The following is a 15,152-nucleotide window of genomic DNA, read 5'->3' as shown; positions in this document are numbered from 1 at the left end:
CTTGCTGGCACCTAAAGTTGCCCCTTTTCACCAGAAAAGGGTGAAGATTGATTGGTTGTCCTGGTCAGAGCCCATTTGAAGGGTCTGGAAACCAGGCCCTGTGAGGAATGCTTCTGACTGTGGTTAACCTAAATAAAAGACAACTGAGAGCTATAATTTTTTTTATAATAGCTCAAACTCAGGAAAATGAAAATAAAACAAAGATGGCTCCAGATTGGTTAGATTCTGCTTTAATGTGGCCTCTGAAGACTCTGGCAGTAGCATTCCTTTGACATGATTAGGGTTAGGGTTTGGTGTGTCTTAATTGCCCCTTTAGGTCAATCATTGACGTTCCCTAGCTTGTTGCTGCCCTAAGTGCTACTGGGCTGAAAGCACTGGAAAGCTTGACCAGTCATAGAATGTTCTTCTCCCCTTGGATCACTTGGTTATCAACAGAAGAGGTGCTTCCTCTGGTGCAACAGTTTCCCTTTTCTCACTTCCTTCCATAATCAAATGGGAACAGAGCTTCCAATGAAAGACATTAGGGTAGTACTTTTTATGGCTCCAACCAACTTGGGCCCACTAAGATGAGTTGCTGTTATTTTTTTTCTTTTCTTTTCATGGACACTTTTAAGCTGCAGAATTAAAATGAGTCAAATCAAAACTTTTTTGCTATTGCTCGGTGATAATTTCTTCCAGAATCTGTGATTACTTGAGTGTTAATGACTCGCTCTAAGTGTTCATAATAAAGGTGCCTGGACAATGAGGTGCTAATAATAGTGATAGTGATGATGGCCAAAAAGTGCTTTATGTGTAACTTACTGTTTACTAACAGAGGTAATACTAGTAATAATGATTATCAGTGGCAAACAATACAGAAACTTTTACTGACAATAACAAAAATTATTTTAGTAATTATCTTGTATAATAGCAAGCACAGACTGAGTTATCTTTTTTGCTGCCCAGGTCTCCCAGATCTTTTTTATCCAGATTGTACTTTTTTTAGAATGGAACATTCAACATAATTCAGAGTTTATGTGCTTCCCCTCGACTGCTGAAAAAGACTACCGTCCCAGCGTAGAATAAGATGGAGTTAGAGTAGTGACCCTCACCAGCCACATACCCTTGTAGTTGATGCCCACAGGGTCCACTTTTGGACTTTTGTCTTCATTGATTGGGTGGTTCATGCAAGTGTGGTCGTTTAGAAGTCCTATTTTGTGAGGAATAGTTCTGCCTGATAAACCTATAGACAGTCTTCTCATATTCTGTGAGTGAGAAAGACATGGCTGTGGCTTATAGATGTATCTGCCTTCAAGATGTCTACACAGTATGCATAGAAAAGAATGATTTCTTTAAATGAGGTAACATCATGCAATGTTATGTGAAATTTGTAGAGGCTGAGGAAGTGGATAGGATCCTCATAATATGAGGCCTGTCCCACATGGGCTCGTTGCATACCCCTCCTAGCTCCTCCTGTGAATGATGATGTAGTGTCATCTGCCTTGAAAGAGCTAATGGTGTTCTCTCTATTAAAGAACCCATGTCTGGACCTGGCTATACTTGACCATTGCCCATTATCAAATTTTCTTTCTTCAGAAAGTGCTAGAGAAAGTAATAGGGGATCAACTACAAAGGTTCCTAGATGAGTTTAGCTGGATCACTTCCTGTCTGGGCTCAGGCCAAGGCATGAGACAGAAGCAGCATTGGTTCCTTTGGTGGATGAATTTCTTTGGGACCTCAAGAGTAGGAATGCATCAGTCTTGGCCCTGTTTGATCTATTGGCAGCAATATCTTACTATATCGCCCTCAGGGGTTGGAAGTCAGAGGCACTGTTCTACGGTAGTTCTGTTCTTACCTCAGTGGACAGTTTCAGTCCATAGTAATGGGAAATAACCATTTGAGTCCATAATTACTCCACTGGGGGTGCCTCAGGGTTTGATTCTCTCCTTATTCTTTAACTTCTATATGAAATACTGGAAAGGGTTATTTGTCAATTTGGGGTGAGTGTCAGGGTTGTGTAGCTGCCAAGACCAAAGAAGCAAGAACAACACAAATTTCTGTAAAGTCTCTTTAATTCTAGCTTGGGCTCAATACCGAACTGAATATAAATTTCTCAGCCTCAATTATAGTGTGTTAATTAAGGCAGAGTCTCTTTTCCCCAGAACACTCGCTATCTGGGTTGAGTTACCTTTTCTGAGATAAACATTCAGCTGACTCACTTGCAGCTTTCCCAGTCTCTCATGCTGGGGTATCATCAGCATGCTGATGATAATTATATATCACCAACCAGGCTGGACGGGAGTTGCTGTAGAAATCCTGACCCAATGATATGGATGGGCAAAAACAACCTTAGGCTGAATCTCAGCAAGATGGAGTTACTTTTTGTCCAAAAATTTCTTGGCTTGACAGTCTCAGTTACTGCTTTGGACAAGATCACCCTCTCTCTGAAGGAGTAAGACTTCAACTTAGAAGTCCTCCTAGATTCATAATTCCAGCTGGTGCACCAGTTGGTAGCCTAACTGGACTGTGAAACCCTTCTGATAGTGGTTCATATCCTTATGAGCCAAATATTTCACTGAAATCCTTGAGAGATAAATACAAGTTGTCCTTGTTTAGCAACCACAATTGGGACTAGTGATTCAGTCATTAAATGAAGTGGTCACTAAATGAAAATTGTGTGACTGCAACTAAGCTTAATGATTTTACTTCAGCTTTCCTTTGCTTTACAGCAATGGAAGGATACGACTTCAAACAGTCAGGTGAGCCCAAATGGTGGGAAAGGTTTCTGGAACTCGGCTCACAAGGAAGTTGGGTAAATGGGCAAATCTTATAGCCCTTTTCCCCCACTCTCCTGCCCTTTGTAATGCTCACCCTGGTGCTGGGATAATTAGCAAGAAGAGAGTTGATGTTTGTATTTACCTTTGTTGGAGAGGAAGGGATGACAAGCGAGTAAGCAGGCACACAGTGGGGAATACACATTGAAAGGAATGCACTAGTGCCAACTGTTTGCCTAGAGCTGGCCACAGGGGCTTAGGAGACAAATAAAAGCCCTTAGTGTGAAACTGATTAGGGTCTTGTCAACTTTTTAGGGAAGTGCTGTGGTGCAGAGAAAAGCAGCTCAGGAAGAGATAGCTTGTTTAGGCAATCTCTCCGCTCTGCCAGAGGGGGAAGAAAAAAAATGGGTCAGGCACAGGACAAGGTATACTGACTGACTGTAATGGCAAACATGTGACTGAGAGAGAGATACTGTGAAGGTTGTAAATGCAGGCATTGGTTGCAAAGTTACTTTTTCATCTCCATTTTAACTGAATGGACACTGTCTGAAGCAGTCACTAAATGAGGGCTACCTGTACAGTATTTCTGTGAGTCGTAGCTATACCACCTCTCCATTCACTTAACTTCACTTACTTCATGACAGCATTGTCAGAACCTGCATCACCCTACTATTGTTGTTTTACATTGTATTGCATTCGATGGGATTTGGATTGGATTGTCGAAGGCTTTCACGGCCGGATTACTATGGCTGGTGTGGGTCTTCCGGGCTGTGTGGCCGTGTTCTGGAAGTTTTGTTTCCTAACGTTTCACCAGCATCTGTGACCGGCATCTTCAGAGAGCAGGAGCACAGACGAGTTGGATTGATTTGTTTCTGCCAATTGTAACTAAGGAGGGGGGAATTGCAGTTAAAGGTTGTAATAGGAGTAGTAACGGGTGGTGGCATAGTGCTTAACCATATATGGGCAATTTAGACTGGCCTGATTGCCGGCAAGGCAGCTGGGGCCCAAAGAGCCAGGAAGGAGCTCGGGGAGGAGGGGGAGGAAGGAGAGAGGTAAACACCAGGTGAAGAGGAATCGAGATGCCAGGCAATAAGGGGAGGGGGGATAAGTAGAGGGAAGTTTACCCGGGGCTTTAGTTTTAGCAATGTTCTGTTTGCAAGCTACATGTACCACTTAATAAAGAAGTATTTTTCTGAACCAAGCCTGGTTGCGTGAGAATGCTTCTGAATTGGGTTTTGGACATTGTGGACTTGACAAGCATATTTTATCAGGAGAAGCCAGCCCACACTGCCCCAGTAACATCCCAGTAATACATTCTACGAATGGTTTCAGCTTTATTTTGGGCTGACCTAGAGTCAGGTGTGATGGGAAATGGGGCCTGCTTCCTGCTAAGCCAGGAAAGGACTCATAGTTTTACAGGAAATGACAGTAGTGAGGGCAGGAGGTGGTGCTACTCAGATCCTCAGATGTTTCTAGCACAAGGCAGAAAATAAACATGGAGAGCTAGAGATCCTAACTCAATAAGATAAATATGTAGTCTTTCACAGCAGATCAGTTATCTGAGTGTAATTCATTTAGACACTGATTCTCAAAGTGTGATCTGGGGACCCCTGGCGGTCCCTGAGATCCTTTCAGGGGCCCCGCAAGGTCAAATAAATAAATATTTTAAAATTACTCAGTTTTAATTTCTAATACAGTAAATATCAATAGGTATAACCCACATAAACCAAAGCTCTTTGGGGTCCTCAATCATTTTTAAGAATGTGAAGGGGTCCTGAGGCCAAAATGTTTGAGAAGGACTGATTTAAGGGAATAGAATGAAAGGATTAACTACTGATGCAAAGTGAGGCAAAGTTTAAGGCCTGCTCATACAATATTAAGGGTATGGGAGACCCAATCAAAAATAAGACAGTACTTAAAGCAATCCTTAGAGAAAACCCCACTGTTACTCTTTTTACAAGAAACACATAACTGGGGCATAAATAAAAAGGATAAATTTTTCCATCCAACATTTGGTCAGCAGTTCATAGCTAGAAGATTTCCTAAGGCTAGGGAAGTCACTTTAATTTTAACTAACACCGTCAACCTGCAAAATGTTAAAGTCAAGAAAAACTACAATGGTCCATTCATGTTTGTGAAAGGTATTTATCATAACAAGGCCTAACTTTGCTCTAATCAAGGCCCACATAAATGTCTATATTCTATCTTCTCTAAATTATCAAAATTTAGTGATAGTTATATTGTTATTGGTGGAGACTTTAATTGTGTTACAGAGGTCAGGTTAGATAAAAATAAGCTCAAAATATACCCTGCAGACAAAAGCATAAATCATCAATGAAACTTTTTCTCAATTTTCCCTAATAGATATCTGGAGGAAAAATAATCCAGCAGCTAGAGATATACATATTACTCCCCCAAACTCAAGACATACTGTAGAACTTATTATTAACTGACTTTGAATTTTTTAAAAGAAATTCAATAATTTCAGCTAATATTGGGTCTATTGGCCTATCTGATCATGCTGCATTATCTCTTTCTTTCCAGTCTGTTTCAGAATGGATTTACAAATGTGGAGATTAAATCCACTCAGATAAACCTGATATAGTTGAGAGAATTAAAAATGCCATCTCACAATACTATCAGTTCAAGTGACACCTGTAGGGCAATTATTTGGGATGCCATGAAAACTACTCTGGGAGGGGTTGGATTAACAAATATATATTTTTTAAATTAGTGATGTTAGTGGCACTAGAATAACTAGTAGACAAGAAACTTGTAATTCTTTTGTTAATTTTTATTCTATATACTGCAGACCCATGAATAATAAGGACATTAGTAATTATTTAAGAGGCTGTGACATCTTACCACTTACCAAGGCAATCACAGGGATGAGTTAAACTCCCCTTTCACAAAACGAGATAAATGATGTCATCTCACCTTTGAGGAGTAATAAATCACCTGGCCCAAATGGCTTTATAGACTTGTTTTATAAAAAACTGGGAGATATCTTAATTTCAAAATTGGTTATTTTTAACTCTATCTTAAGGGGGAGCTCAATTTCAGAATCATTGACACACTTTAGACTGACCCTGCTTCTTAAGCCAAAAAAAGAACTGACGACATCTTATCATCCTAAAGCTTTGCTTAATCAAGATTTGAAAATTTTTACAGCTTATTTGGCAAGACTAAATTTCTTCATAGGTAGAACTTATTAAAGGTAGACAGATGGTGGATCCAATTCACTGCATTGTGACTTGCCTGCATTATAGTAGATACAGTAAAATTCCCTTAGCAATTCTTACCTTAGATATTTTGAAGGCCTTTGATCAACTGCAATGCTTCTGCTAGATTATGCTGGTGGAACATCTCCAAATGGGAACTGGATTCATTAACATTCCTAAACAATATGGTAAATCTTTTGCACAATCAAAATAAATCTCTGAAATACTGAATCGTTTGCCATCGCTCAGGGTACAAAGCAGGGATGCCCACTATCTCCCTCGTTATTTGCACTTACCATTGAACCTCTTTTTTTTTTTTTTTTTTGGTGGTTCCTTCAAGTCAGTGTGGACAAGTCCCTGCAGTTTTCTTGGCAAGATTTCAGAAGCGGTTTGCCTTTGCCTTCTTCCTAGGGCTGAGAGAGAGTGACTGGCCCAAGGTTACCCAGCTGGCTTTGTACCTAAAGAGGACTAGAACTCACAGTCTCCTGACTTCTAGCCTGGTGCCTTCACCAATACACCAAACTGGCTTGAACCGCTAGCTCAAGCTATTAGATGTAACCAGCTTATCAGAAGCCTCTTAGTCAACTAAACTGAAAATTAGATCAGTCTCTATGTGGATGACATAGCTCTAATATTAGCAGACAAGAGGAGTTGGTAAAATTTGAGGCTGTGGCAGGCTTAAACATAAACTTTTCAAAATCCAAATTGTTATGTTCTAGAGTTGAGTCAAAACTTCACCATAAACCTTTAAAACTCAATGATATTCCAAAAATCGCCAAAAAATACAGTATTTGGGAGTCACTATTTCAAAAACAAAAATAAAACTCCTATCCCAGCTTGGTAATTGAATTTTGCTCCTGTAATAAAAGCTATTAAAATAAAAATCAGGAAATGAGGTAATATCAAGGTATGATGGCTTGGAAGAATCACAGCCACTAAGATTGTTTTACTCCCTCAGTTTTTATTTCAAATTTTACCAATTAATTTATCTTTGTTAAATCTTAGACAATGGCAAAATTATTAATTTTATACTTCCTGTGAAAAGTTCAAAGCTTTGTAAAAAAAAAAAATACAATAGGTTGAAAAACATTTCAAGGTCAGTTTGGAATTCTAAATTTACCTTTTTGTTATGAGGCTTGCCACTTATGAAATCTATGGTTATTAGAAGAGGTGGAAACCAAAATATTGGTTAAAATGGAGGCCCCAGAAGAATACCACTGGGGTATTAAAAATTTCTTATTTCTATCAAACTGTTAAAAGGTTTAAAGCCAATGGCAATCCTTTTTGGAGTGCTAATGTTAAAGTCTCAGCAAATGGCTAAAAAGCTCCTCCTTGTTCAACTCTCGTTTCTATTTTTAGTCATCCTAAATTCCCTACATCCACTACTATATTTTATAAACCAGAGATCAATCAGAAATTGTACAGACTGAAGGATTTAGAGTTATTAGTTTAAAGTGGATGATTAATTAATTAACTTCTTCAAAATGTGCTTGGCTACTTCTGTAGCGATCTGTCACCTCCGGCTCCCAATGAAAGAAACTCCGTGAAACCGATGTAGGTTCAAAGAAAAGTTCATTTTTTGTGTACAGGTCCAAAGAGTTGCTAACACTAACCAGCACACGCCAGAAAGTTACTTTTACCCATTTCTTACTGCCCCCCCCTTGCCAGCTTTCTTCTCCATCACCTGTTTGTATGACCTTGAGGATTCTTGAGAACCCAATAAGAGCCCATCTGCTTGTAATGGCTCCTTCCCTGTATGACGCCCCCCCCCCCCCCTTCATCTACAGTGGCAGAAACGAAGCAAACAAGCTAGCTGATTGTGAGGATTCTGACATCCCGCCCCTCTGGAAAAAGGAATCAGGTCAGGGCAGTTGAAATGTCGATCTGAAAGACAGAAAATAGGAAAGGAAAACATAGAAAATACATGTGCCATTATACAATAAGGATATGATTATTTGGGTTTATCTGGATAACTTTTGTAAAAGTCCCTGATTAAGCACAGTGCATTGACGTGTTTTTTGCCCACCCAGTCACAGAGAGACCTGGGGAAGTGCTTCCAGTGAACCAGAAGTTGAACCTCTCTGTGGTGTTTTCGGGCATCTTAAATCTCCCTAACTTCAAAATGCTGTTCACTTTCAATCATTATAGGTTCCAGTGGAGGTGGAGTCGGGTGCCAATCCAGTGACTCATTGCAGGGTTTCAAGAGGTCACTATGAAACACAGGGTGGATCTGTTTAAGGGTCAGAGGCAGGTGCAAATGGACCGTGACTGGGTTGGTAACTTTCTCGATTGTAAAAGGTTCCACAAATTTGGGTCCTAGCTTTTTTGATGGCTGCAATGTTCTGAGATGCTTAGTTGATAAATACACCTTGTCTCCCACCTTCCATTGCTTCTCCAGTGCTCGCTTCCAGTCAGCAAACTTTCTGTAACTTTCCCTCGCGTGCTCCAGCACTCCTTTTATATCCAGCCAGATTTCTGTTATTTGCTTAACCCAATCATCTGCTGAGCTCCCCCAAGTGAGGCAATTCAGGGATCGGAACAAAATCCTGCCCAGTAGCTATTTTGAATGGGGTGAACCCGGTACTTTGGTCCATGGCATTATTATAAGCCACTTCAGCAGACAGCAAGAGTTCATCCCAATTATCCTGTTGATAATTGATGAAACACCTCAAGTACTGTTCCAACACAAAGTTCAGACATTCAGAAGCTTTGTCCATCTGGGGGTGATGACTCGAACTCTAGGGTCCTCAGGTTTTGGGGCCCTGTCTCAGCCCCTGCAGCCACAGTTCCTTTTTTTCCCAGTATAGGGTTCCTTGATGGCTTCCGCTCTGGCTTCTTTTGATATTGTGATGATCCACTTTGGGGGCAATTGGCGGCATAATGGCCAACCTCTCCACATCTGCAACACCTTGTTTCTGGTCCTGGCCACTTTCCTTGGGTCTCCCACCTGGCTTTTTAACAACCAGCCTGGTTGGCATTGGACCAGGCTTCCCCATAGCTGTCAACCACTGCTCCTCAGCATTTGCAGCAAGGGTGATCCACTCATCCAGGGTCCCAGGGTAGCCCCGGTTCAACACACGATGCAGCAAATCGGGCTGCAAATCCCGCTGGAAATACTCAATCAGGAGCGTATCTGGGAATTCCTGGAGTTTCTTGGCCAGACCTTTAAACTCCAGCACATACTCAGACACTGGTCTACTTCCTTGCTTGAGTTGCTCTAATGTTCTCCTCGTCTTCAGGGTCATGCAGGGGTCCTCGAAGCATTTACATAAGGCGCCCAGGAAGTCTTCCAGCTTCCCAAGTGCTGGAGCTTTTCTGCGGTGCATTTCTACCACCCACTCCACCACCTTGCCCTCAAGGCAACCTGACACGTAGGTGCCTTCTCCACTTCATTTTGGAATAAAGGACTGTAGCCTTCCATGTAGACCCGCACTTGCGTTACAAAACAAGGTAACTTTGCCGGGTCCCCGGCGAACTTCATGGTTAAGTCCCATTGTTGCAATGGGCTCTTCTTCACTCTCCTAGGAACATAATCCTCATCCTTACTGGACGTGGTACCTTCACACAACTCTTTGCCTTCCTCTGACATCCCGGGGGGCTCCGTTGCCTGGAGCAATTGGCCGCCACCCAGTGTCTTCTCAAACATGGCCCTCATAGCCCGCAGGTCATCCACCAGGGAAGTCATCTGGGTTTCTAACTTGCCCACTCACCCTTCCCACGTGAGTTGGGGTCCATGCACCTTGGCAGCCACTGTCCACTTCGCTCCTTTGCCGTGGCTTTGGCCGCTGCCCCCCATCTTGCCAGCTTCGATGTCTTCGCCTGCTGCTGCGGCTGGGGATCTTCTGCCACACCACTCGAGGAGGCTGGATCTTCAGGCATCTCTTCGATGAGATCGTCTGCCATCCTGTTGCTAAGTTCAGCTTCTGCTAACACAATCTGATGGACTTTCCTCAGCGAGCTTTCGCCCCAGGTAAAATCTGATAAGGCAGTCTTAGCAAAATGTAGCGATCTGTCACCTCCGGCTCCCAACAGAAAAACTCTCCATGAAACCAATGTAGGTTCAAAGAAAAGTTAATTTATTGAGAGATAGTGTACAGGTCCAAAGAGTTGCTAACGCTAAGCCCACGCACGCCAAAAAGTTACTTTTATCCATTTCTTACTGCCCCCCCTTGCCAGCTTTCCCAGACTTCTTCTCTGTCGCCCATTGGTACAACCTTGAGCATTCTTGAGAACCCGATAACAGCCCATCTGCTTGTAATGGCTCCTTCCCTGCATGGCACACTCCCCCTTTCATCTGCAATGGCAGAAACGAAGCAAGCAAGGTAGCTGATTGCGAGGATTCTGACAACTTCATTTACAGTTTAGATCTTTTCATTTTAATTTAGAAATAAAAGCTCGAGCAAACAGACTTTTGACAAACTTTGAAGCAGTGGTATTGAATCTTTCAGATTCATCTAAATTATACAGTGTTATCATGGAACAAATGTACTAGCCTCTTACTGTTTTGAAAGTGGCTTGGGAAAAGGATTTCCAACAAGAGATTAAGAAACAAGAGTGGAATAAAATATGGAAATAGAATCAAGTGGCATCATCCTCAGTCCAAATTAAAAAAAAAAAATAATGACTCCTTATAAAGTAGCTCCTTCCCTCCCTCCCTCCCTCCCTCCTTCCTTCGCCTTCAGGTCTGTTTTTGACTCCTGGTGACTGCAGGTTTTTTGGCAAGGCTTTTTGGAAGTGGTTTGCCATTACCTCCTTCCTAGGGCTGAGAGAAAGTGACTGGCCCAAGGTCACCCAGCTGGCTTTGTGCCCACTAGAACTCACAGTCTCCCAGTTTCTAGCATGATGCCTTAACCATGACACCAAACTGGCTCTCATAAATTAATATACATGAACAAAAAAAGTCCCTTTGTTTGTTGGAATGGTTGTGAGGAAAGAGAACACATTGGGACTCATGGTGGTCATGTCCCCATGTTTTTTCTTTTGGGACTGTGGTGTTTTTGGAGATTAGTAAAGTTATAAATCAAAGAATTAATATGTGTCCACAACCTGCTTTGCTGAATATGTTTTTAGGGTCTAATACAAATATTTACTGTAAAGAATTAGAGTGTTGGCTGCCGCTAAAATGTCCATAGCTAAACACTGGAAAGATTAAACTATGACATTAGAGGTCTGGTACCATAATGACTGGCATATCACCATAGCAGAGAAATTGATCTACACTGTTCATTTGTGTACTGGTCAAGCTAAAGTTAAAGCTTTCAGACAATCTATTTTATTTTATATCTTATGTAACCAGGGAAACCATAATTGTGTCATGCCAGATGAGTATATTAATGTGTGGGAAGAATTGTTATAACACTTGGCTATTTGAGTGAGCATATGATTCCTCTTCTCCCCAAACACAAGTTCATTTTCACTCATTTCATGTTGCCTGTGCCAGCTGGGAAGTAGCTAATAGCAGTATTTAATAGCAGGAAACAAATTATGAAAATGCTTGCATTGTAATCCTCTGCTTCAGTGAATTTAATCTTTGAAGAAACAAGTCTAGAATAAGACAAATGTTGTCCAGAGAGAACTCAAAGTAAATATACTTTTTCTCTGCAGTGTATCCAGCCTTGCCTGAAGCTCTCCAGAGAAAGTGGGATGAAGTTGAGCAGTTGCTTTATGAGGAATTAATCACAGAACAGGTTTGTTTATTTTATGTTATGTTAACAAGCTAGTATATCAACAGAACTTAAGACTCACTAGGTCTTATCCACGTGGGGACAAATGGTATTGCTGAGAGTATCTTCAATATATAACTCAGACTTTAGAAAGAAAATTGAAGAACTGAATGCTCTGGTGGAAGCTCTTATTCATTCTAGGCCAGGCAAGAAAACAGAAAGAAAAAGACTATTGCAGACAAATAGTTAAATATAGAAACGATATCAGCATGGGAGATTTGATTTCTGGGATCATAGTGTGATTAATCAGATTCCTGGCATAACATGGGCTGAACTGGAAAAGGTTGATTGAAACATGACATGCTTAGAATGCTTTCAATTGAATCTTCTTGGGTTGGAGATAAAAACCAGAAGGAAGAGCTTCAAACAAAGGACTTGTGCACTGTAGGAGGAATCAAGATAACTAAAAAAAGGACCCCCTTGAGTCAAGCTGAATTTCTGATCACTAAATGAATGGCATGTAATTTCCTTGGCAATAATATGGATGTGATCTTCTACAGCCATCTATTCTGTTTTTTAAGTTGCAGTGACCCCCCCGTCACATGATTGCTTGGCAACCCATTTGCATTTATGACCCCACAATCATGTGATCGCCACTTGGAACCTTCCCTTCTGGCTTTCCCAGAAAGTCAATGGGGAACCCAGCAGGGAAGGTCACAAGTTGCTACGGTAAGTCTATACCCCACTAGCACACTCCTCCTGACCCACGTGGCACCTTGAGCACCCCTGTGCACCCTTCCTGACCCATGCCGCACACCCTGTATGGCACCTCTTGTGCATCCTTCCTTTATCCTGGTATGGATGCTGTGTTTTGTGGTCCCGATGTATACTTGCCCGCAACTGCATGGTATGCGGTATACTCCTGCGGCGGTGAGGGGATCCCTTTTGTCTTTTGCTGATTTTAACATTTCTTGTACTTTTCTGGTGGGTCTGAAGATTGTTTGGAAATTGTGTTTTTCCATCAGTTTTCCCATGTGGTCTGTGACCCCTTTGATGTAGGGCAGAAACACTTTGTTGGTGGGTGGCTGTTTTTCTTCTTCAGTCGTATGTTGTTTTCTTGGTTTGATGGCTCTTTTTATTTCATTCTTGGAGTAGCCATTCGCTTGTAGGACCCAGTTAAGGTGGTTAAGTTCAGAGTTTAGGAATTGGGTTTCGCAGATCCGATTGGCACGATCCATGAGGGTTTTGATAATGCCTCTTTTCTGACGTGGGTGGTGGTTAGAGTTTTTGTGTAGCTATCAGTCTGTGTGGGTGGGTTTTCTGTAGACTTTGTGTCCTAATTTGAGGTCTGGTTTGCGTATGACCAACGTGTCTAGAAATGGAAGTTGGCCGTCCACTTCTTTTTCCATGGTGAATTGTATATTGGGGTGGACGCTGTTTAGGTGGTTCAGGAACTTCTCTAGGTCTTCTTCATCCTGCCTCCAAATTGCGAAGGTGTCATCCACAAATCGGAACCAGACTGTTGGGGTAATGGGTGCAGTTTCTAAAGTCCGTTTTCCTCACCGCCGCAGGAGTATACCGCATACCATGCAGTTGTGGGCAAGTATACATCGGGACCACAAAACGCAGCATCCATACCAGGATAAAAGAACACGAAAGACACTGCAAACTACAGCAACCAGAAAAATCTGCAGTAGCTGAACATGCTCTCAAGCACACTGGACACAAAATCCTATTTGAAAACACAGAGATACTGGACAACACCAACAGCCACTATACCAGGCTATACCGGGAAGCCATTGAGATTCACAAACACCAGCACAGTTTCAATAAAAAAGAGGAGAGTCTAAAAATCAACAAAACCTGGCTACCAATCCTGAAAAATACAGCCTGCAAAAGGTCAACGAACTCAGCTCACACAACCATTGTGTGAACAGTTCACACAATGAACTTGCTAATCACCCCCAGCAGCCCCTCGTTAACAATTCAATAGAAGAAAAAACCCTGCTTAATCCCCAGGAAGATACACACATATTCTGACACCAAAACAAGCAGCCACTCAGTAACCCAACCCCCCCTTCCCCCCAGATCTCTATAAATACCCACAAAAGGGTCACATCACCCTGGGCACAGAGAGAACTGCTCCTGTCTGTGCTCCTGCACTCTGAAGATGCCGGTCACAGGTGCTGGCAAAACATTAGGAAACAAAACTTCCAGAACACAGCCACACAGCCCGGAAGACCCACACCAGCCATCGAAACAACAGGAAATTAGAAACTCAAGTCTATTGGAAAACAACCCACACTAACCAAGTACTCCATTACCAAAGTAACAACCCAACCTCCCACATTCTCTTGTAAGACAATGTGTAAGAACATTATTCAAAACGAGCGCAAATGCACTGCAGCAACCCAGAACAGCAGAAAAAGGAAACAGATCACCTATACAACATCTTGCAACAAAATGGATATCCACGCAAATTTATCAAAAAGTGCCTGACCACTCAACCTACTACAACACAACCAACACAAGCTATGAAAAGGATAACGCTGCCATACATTAGAAGAAACAACCAACAGACTGTTACAACCACATGGCATCTCTGTAGCACACAAACTAACTAAAGCCCTCCAAAACATCTTACGTAAACCAAAGATCCAGTAGCCCAAGAAGAAAAAACAGGAGTCATCTACAACATACAGTGAAAGGACTGTAACAACCACTATGTAGGATAGGCAGGCAGAAGGCTTGCAGAGTGCATTCATGAACACCAACTAGCAGTCAGAAGACACAATGAAAACTCCTTAATCTCACAACACACGAACAGACTTAACCATAGTTTCAACTGGGGAACTGTCAGCATCTTAGACCAAGCTAAATCCCAAAATGCGAGGGAATTCCTGGAAGCTTAGTATTCAGACAAGGTAGCCACCAACAGGCACGTAGAGGTAAACAATATCTACACACTATTCAAAAGAGACAATAACAAGGAAACAAAAGACCAGAACATCTCCTCACCAGCAATCATCACCCAGATAAGCAGAGATTAACACTGAGATTATCACCAGACATACAATCAAGTAGTAAACAATAGCCTAATCAAGAAACTACCAGCGGAAAAAAAATGACCAACACAGGCAGGGCAAGCCACTGTACACTGCGTGCACAATTATTAGGCAAGTTGTATTTTTGAGGATGAATTTCATTATTGAACAACTACAGTGCTCTTGGTCAATCCAAAATGTTAATAAACCTCAAACCCAAATATTTAAGAAAGTAAAAGTGAGGTTTTGGCTTTCTTAGGAGCATATCTATGTGTACACAATTATTGGGCAACTATTAGTGTGCAGCACTATTATGCAACTAAATGAAAAACAAAAATTCCCCCATCTCACTCATTTATTTTCATCTGTTAAAGTGAGAATAATAAACAACTCAAAATTTACAAATAAACATTTCTGACATTTCAAACTAAAAATCAGTGACCAGTATAGCTACTCTTCTTTGCAATAACA

General features: G+C 41.6%; 1 protein-coding gene across 2 annotated transcripts in view; it reads left to right on the top strand.

Annotated features, from left to right (window-relative positions):
* GNPTG (N-acetylglucosamine-1-phosphate transferase subunit gamma) overlaps nucleotides 1–15,152 on the top strand; it is a 37,427-nt gene that overhangs the window by 4,748 nt on the left and 17,527 nt on the right. For both annotated transcript variants that reach the window (XM_007439119.4, XM_007439121.3), the window contains exon 8: nucleotides 11,579–11,661. In XM_007439119.4, coding sequence (XP_007439181.1) covers nucleotides 11,579–11,661 — 83 coding nt within the window. The remainder of the gene's footprint in view (nucleotides 1–11,578; nucleotides 11,662–15,152) is intronic.

Source organism: Python bivittatus, unplaced genomic scaffold, assembly GCF_059951505.1.
Source record: "Python bivittatus isolate LINGU-HERP-01145 unplaced genomic scaffold, Pbiv_v1 ctg000030_np1212, whole genome shotgun sequence".
Lineage (NCBI taxonomy): Eukaryota > Metazoa > Chordata > Lepidosauria > Squamata > Pythonidae > Python > Python bivittatus.
This window is presented reverse-complemented; position numbering and strand designations above follow the sequence as displayed.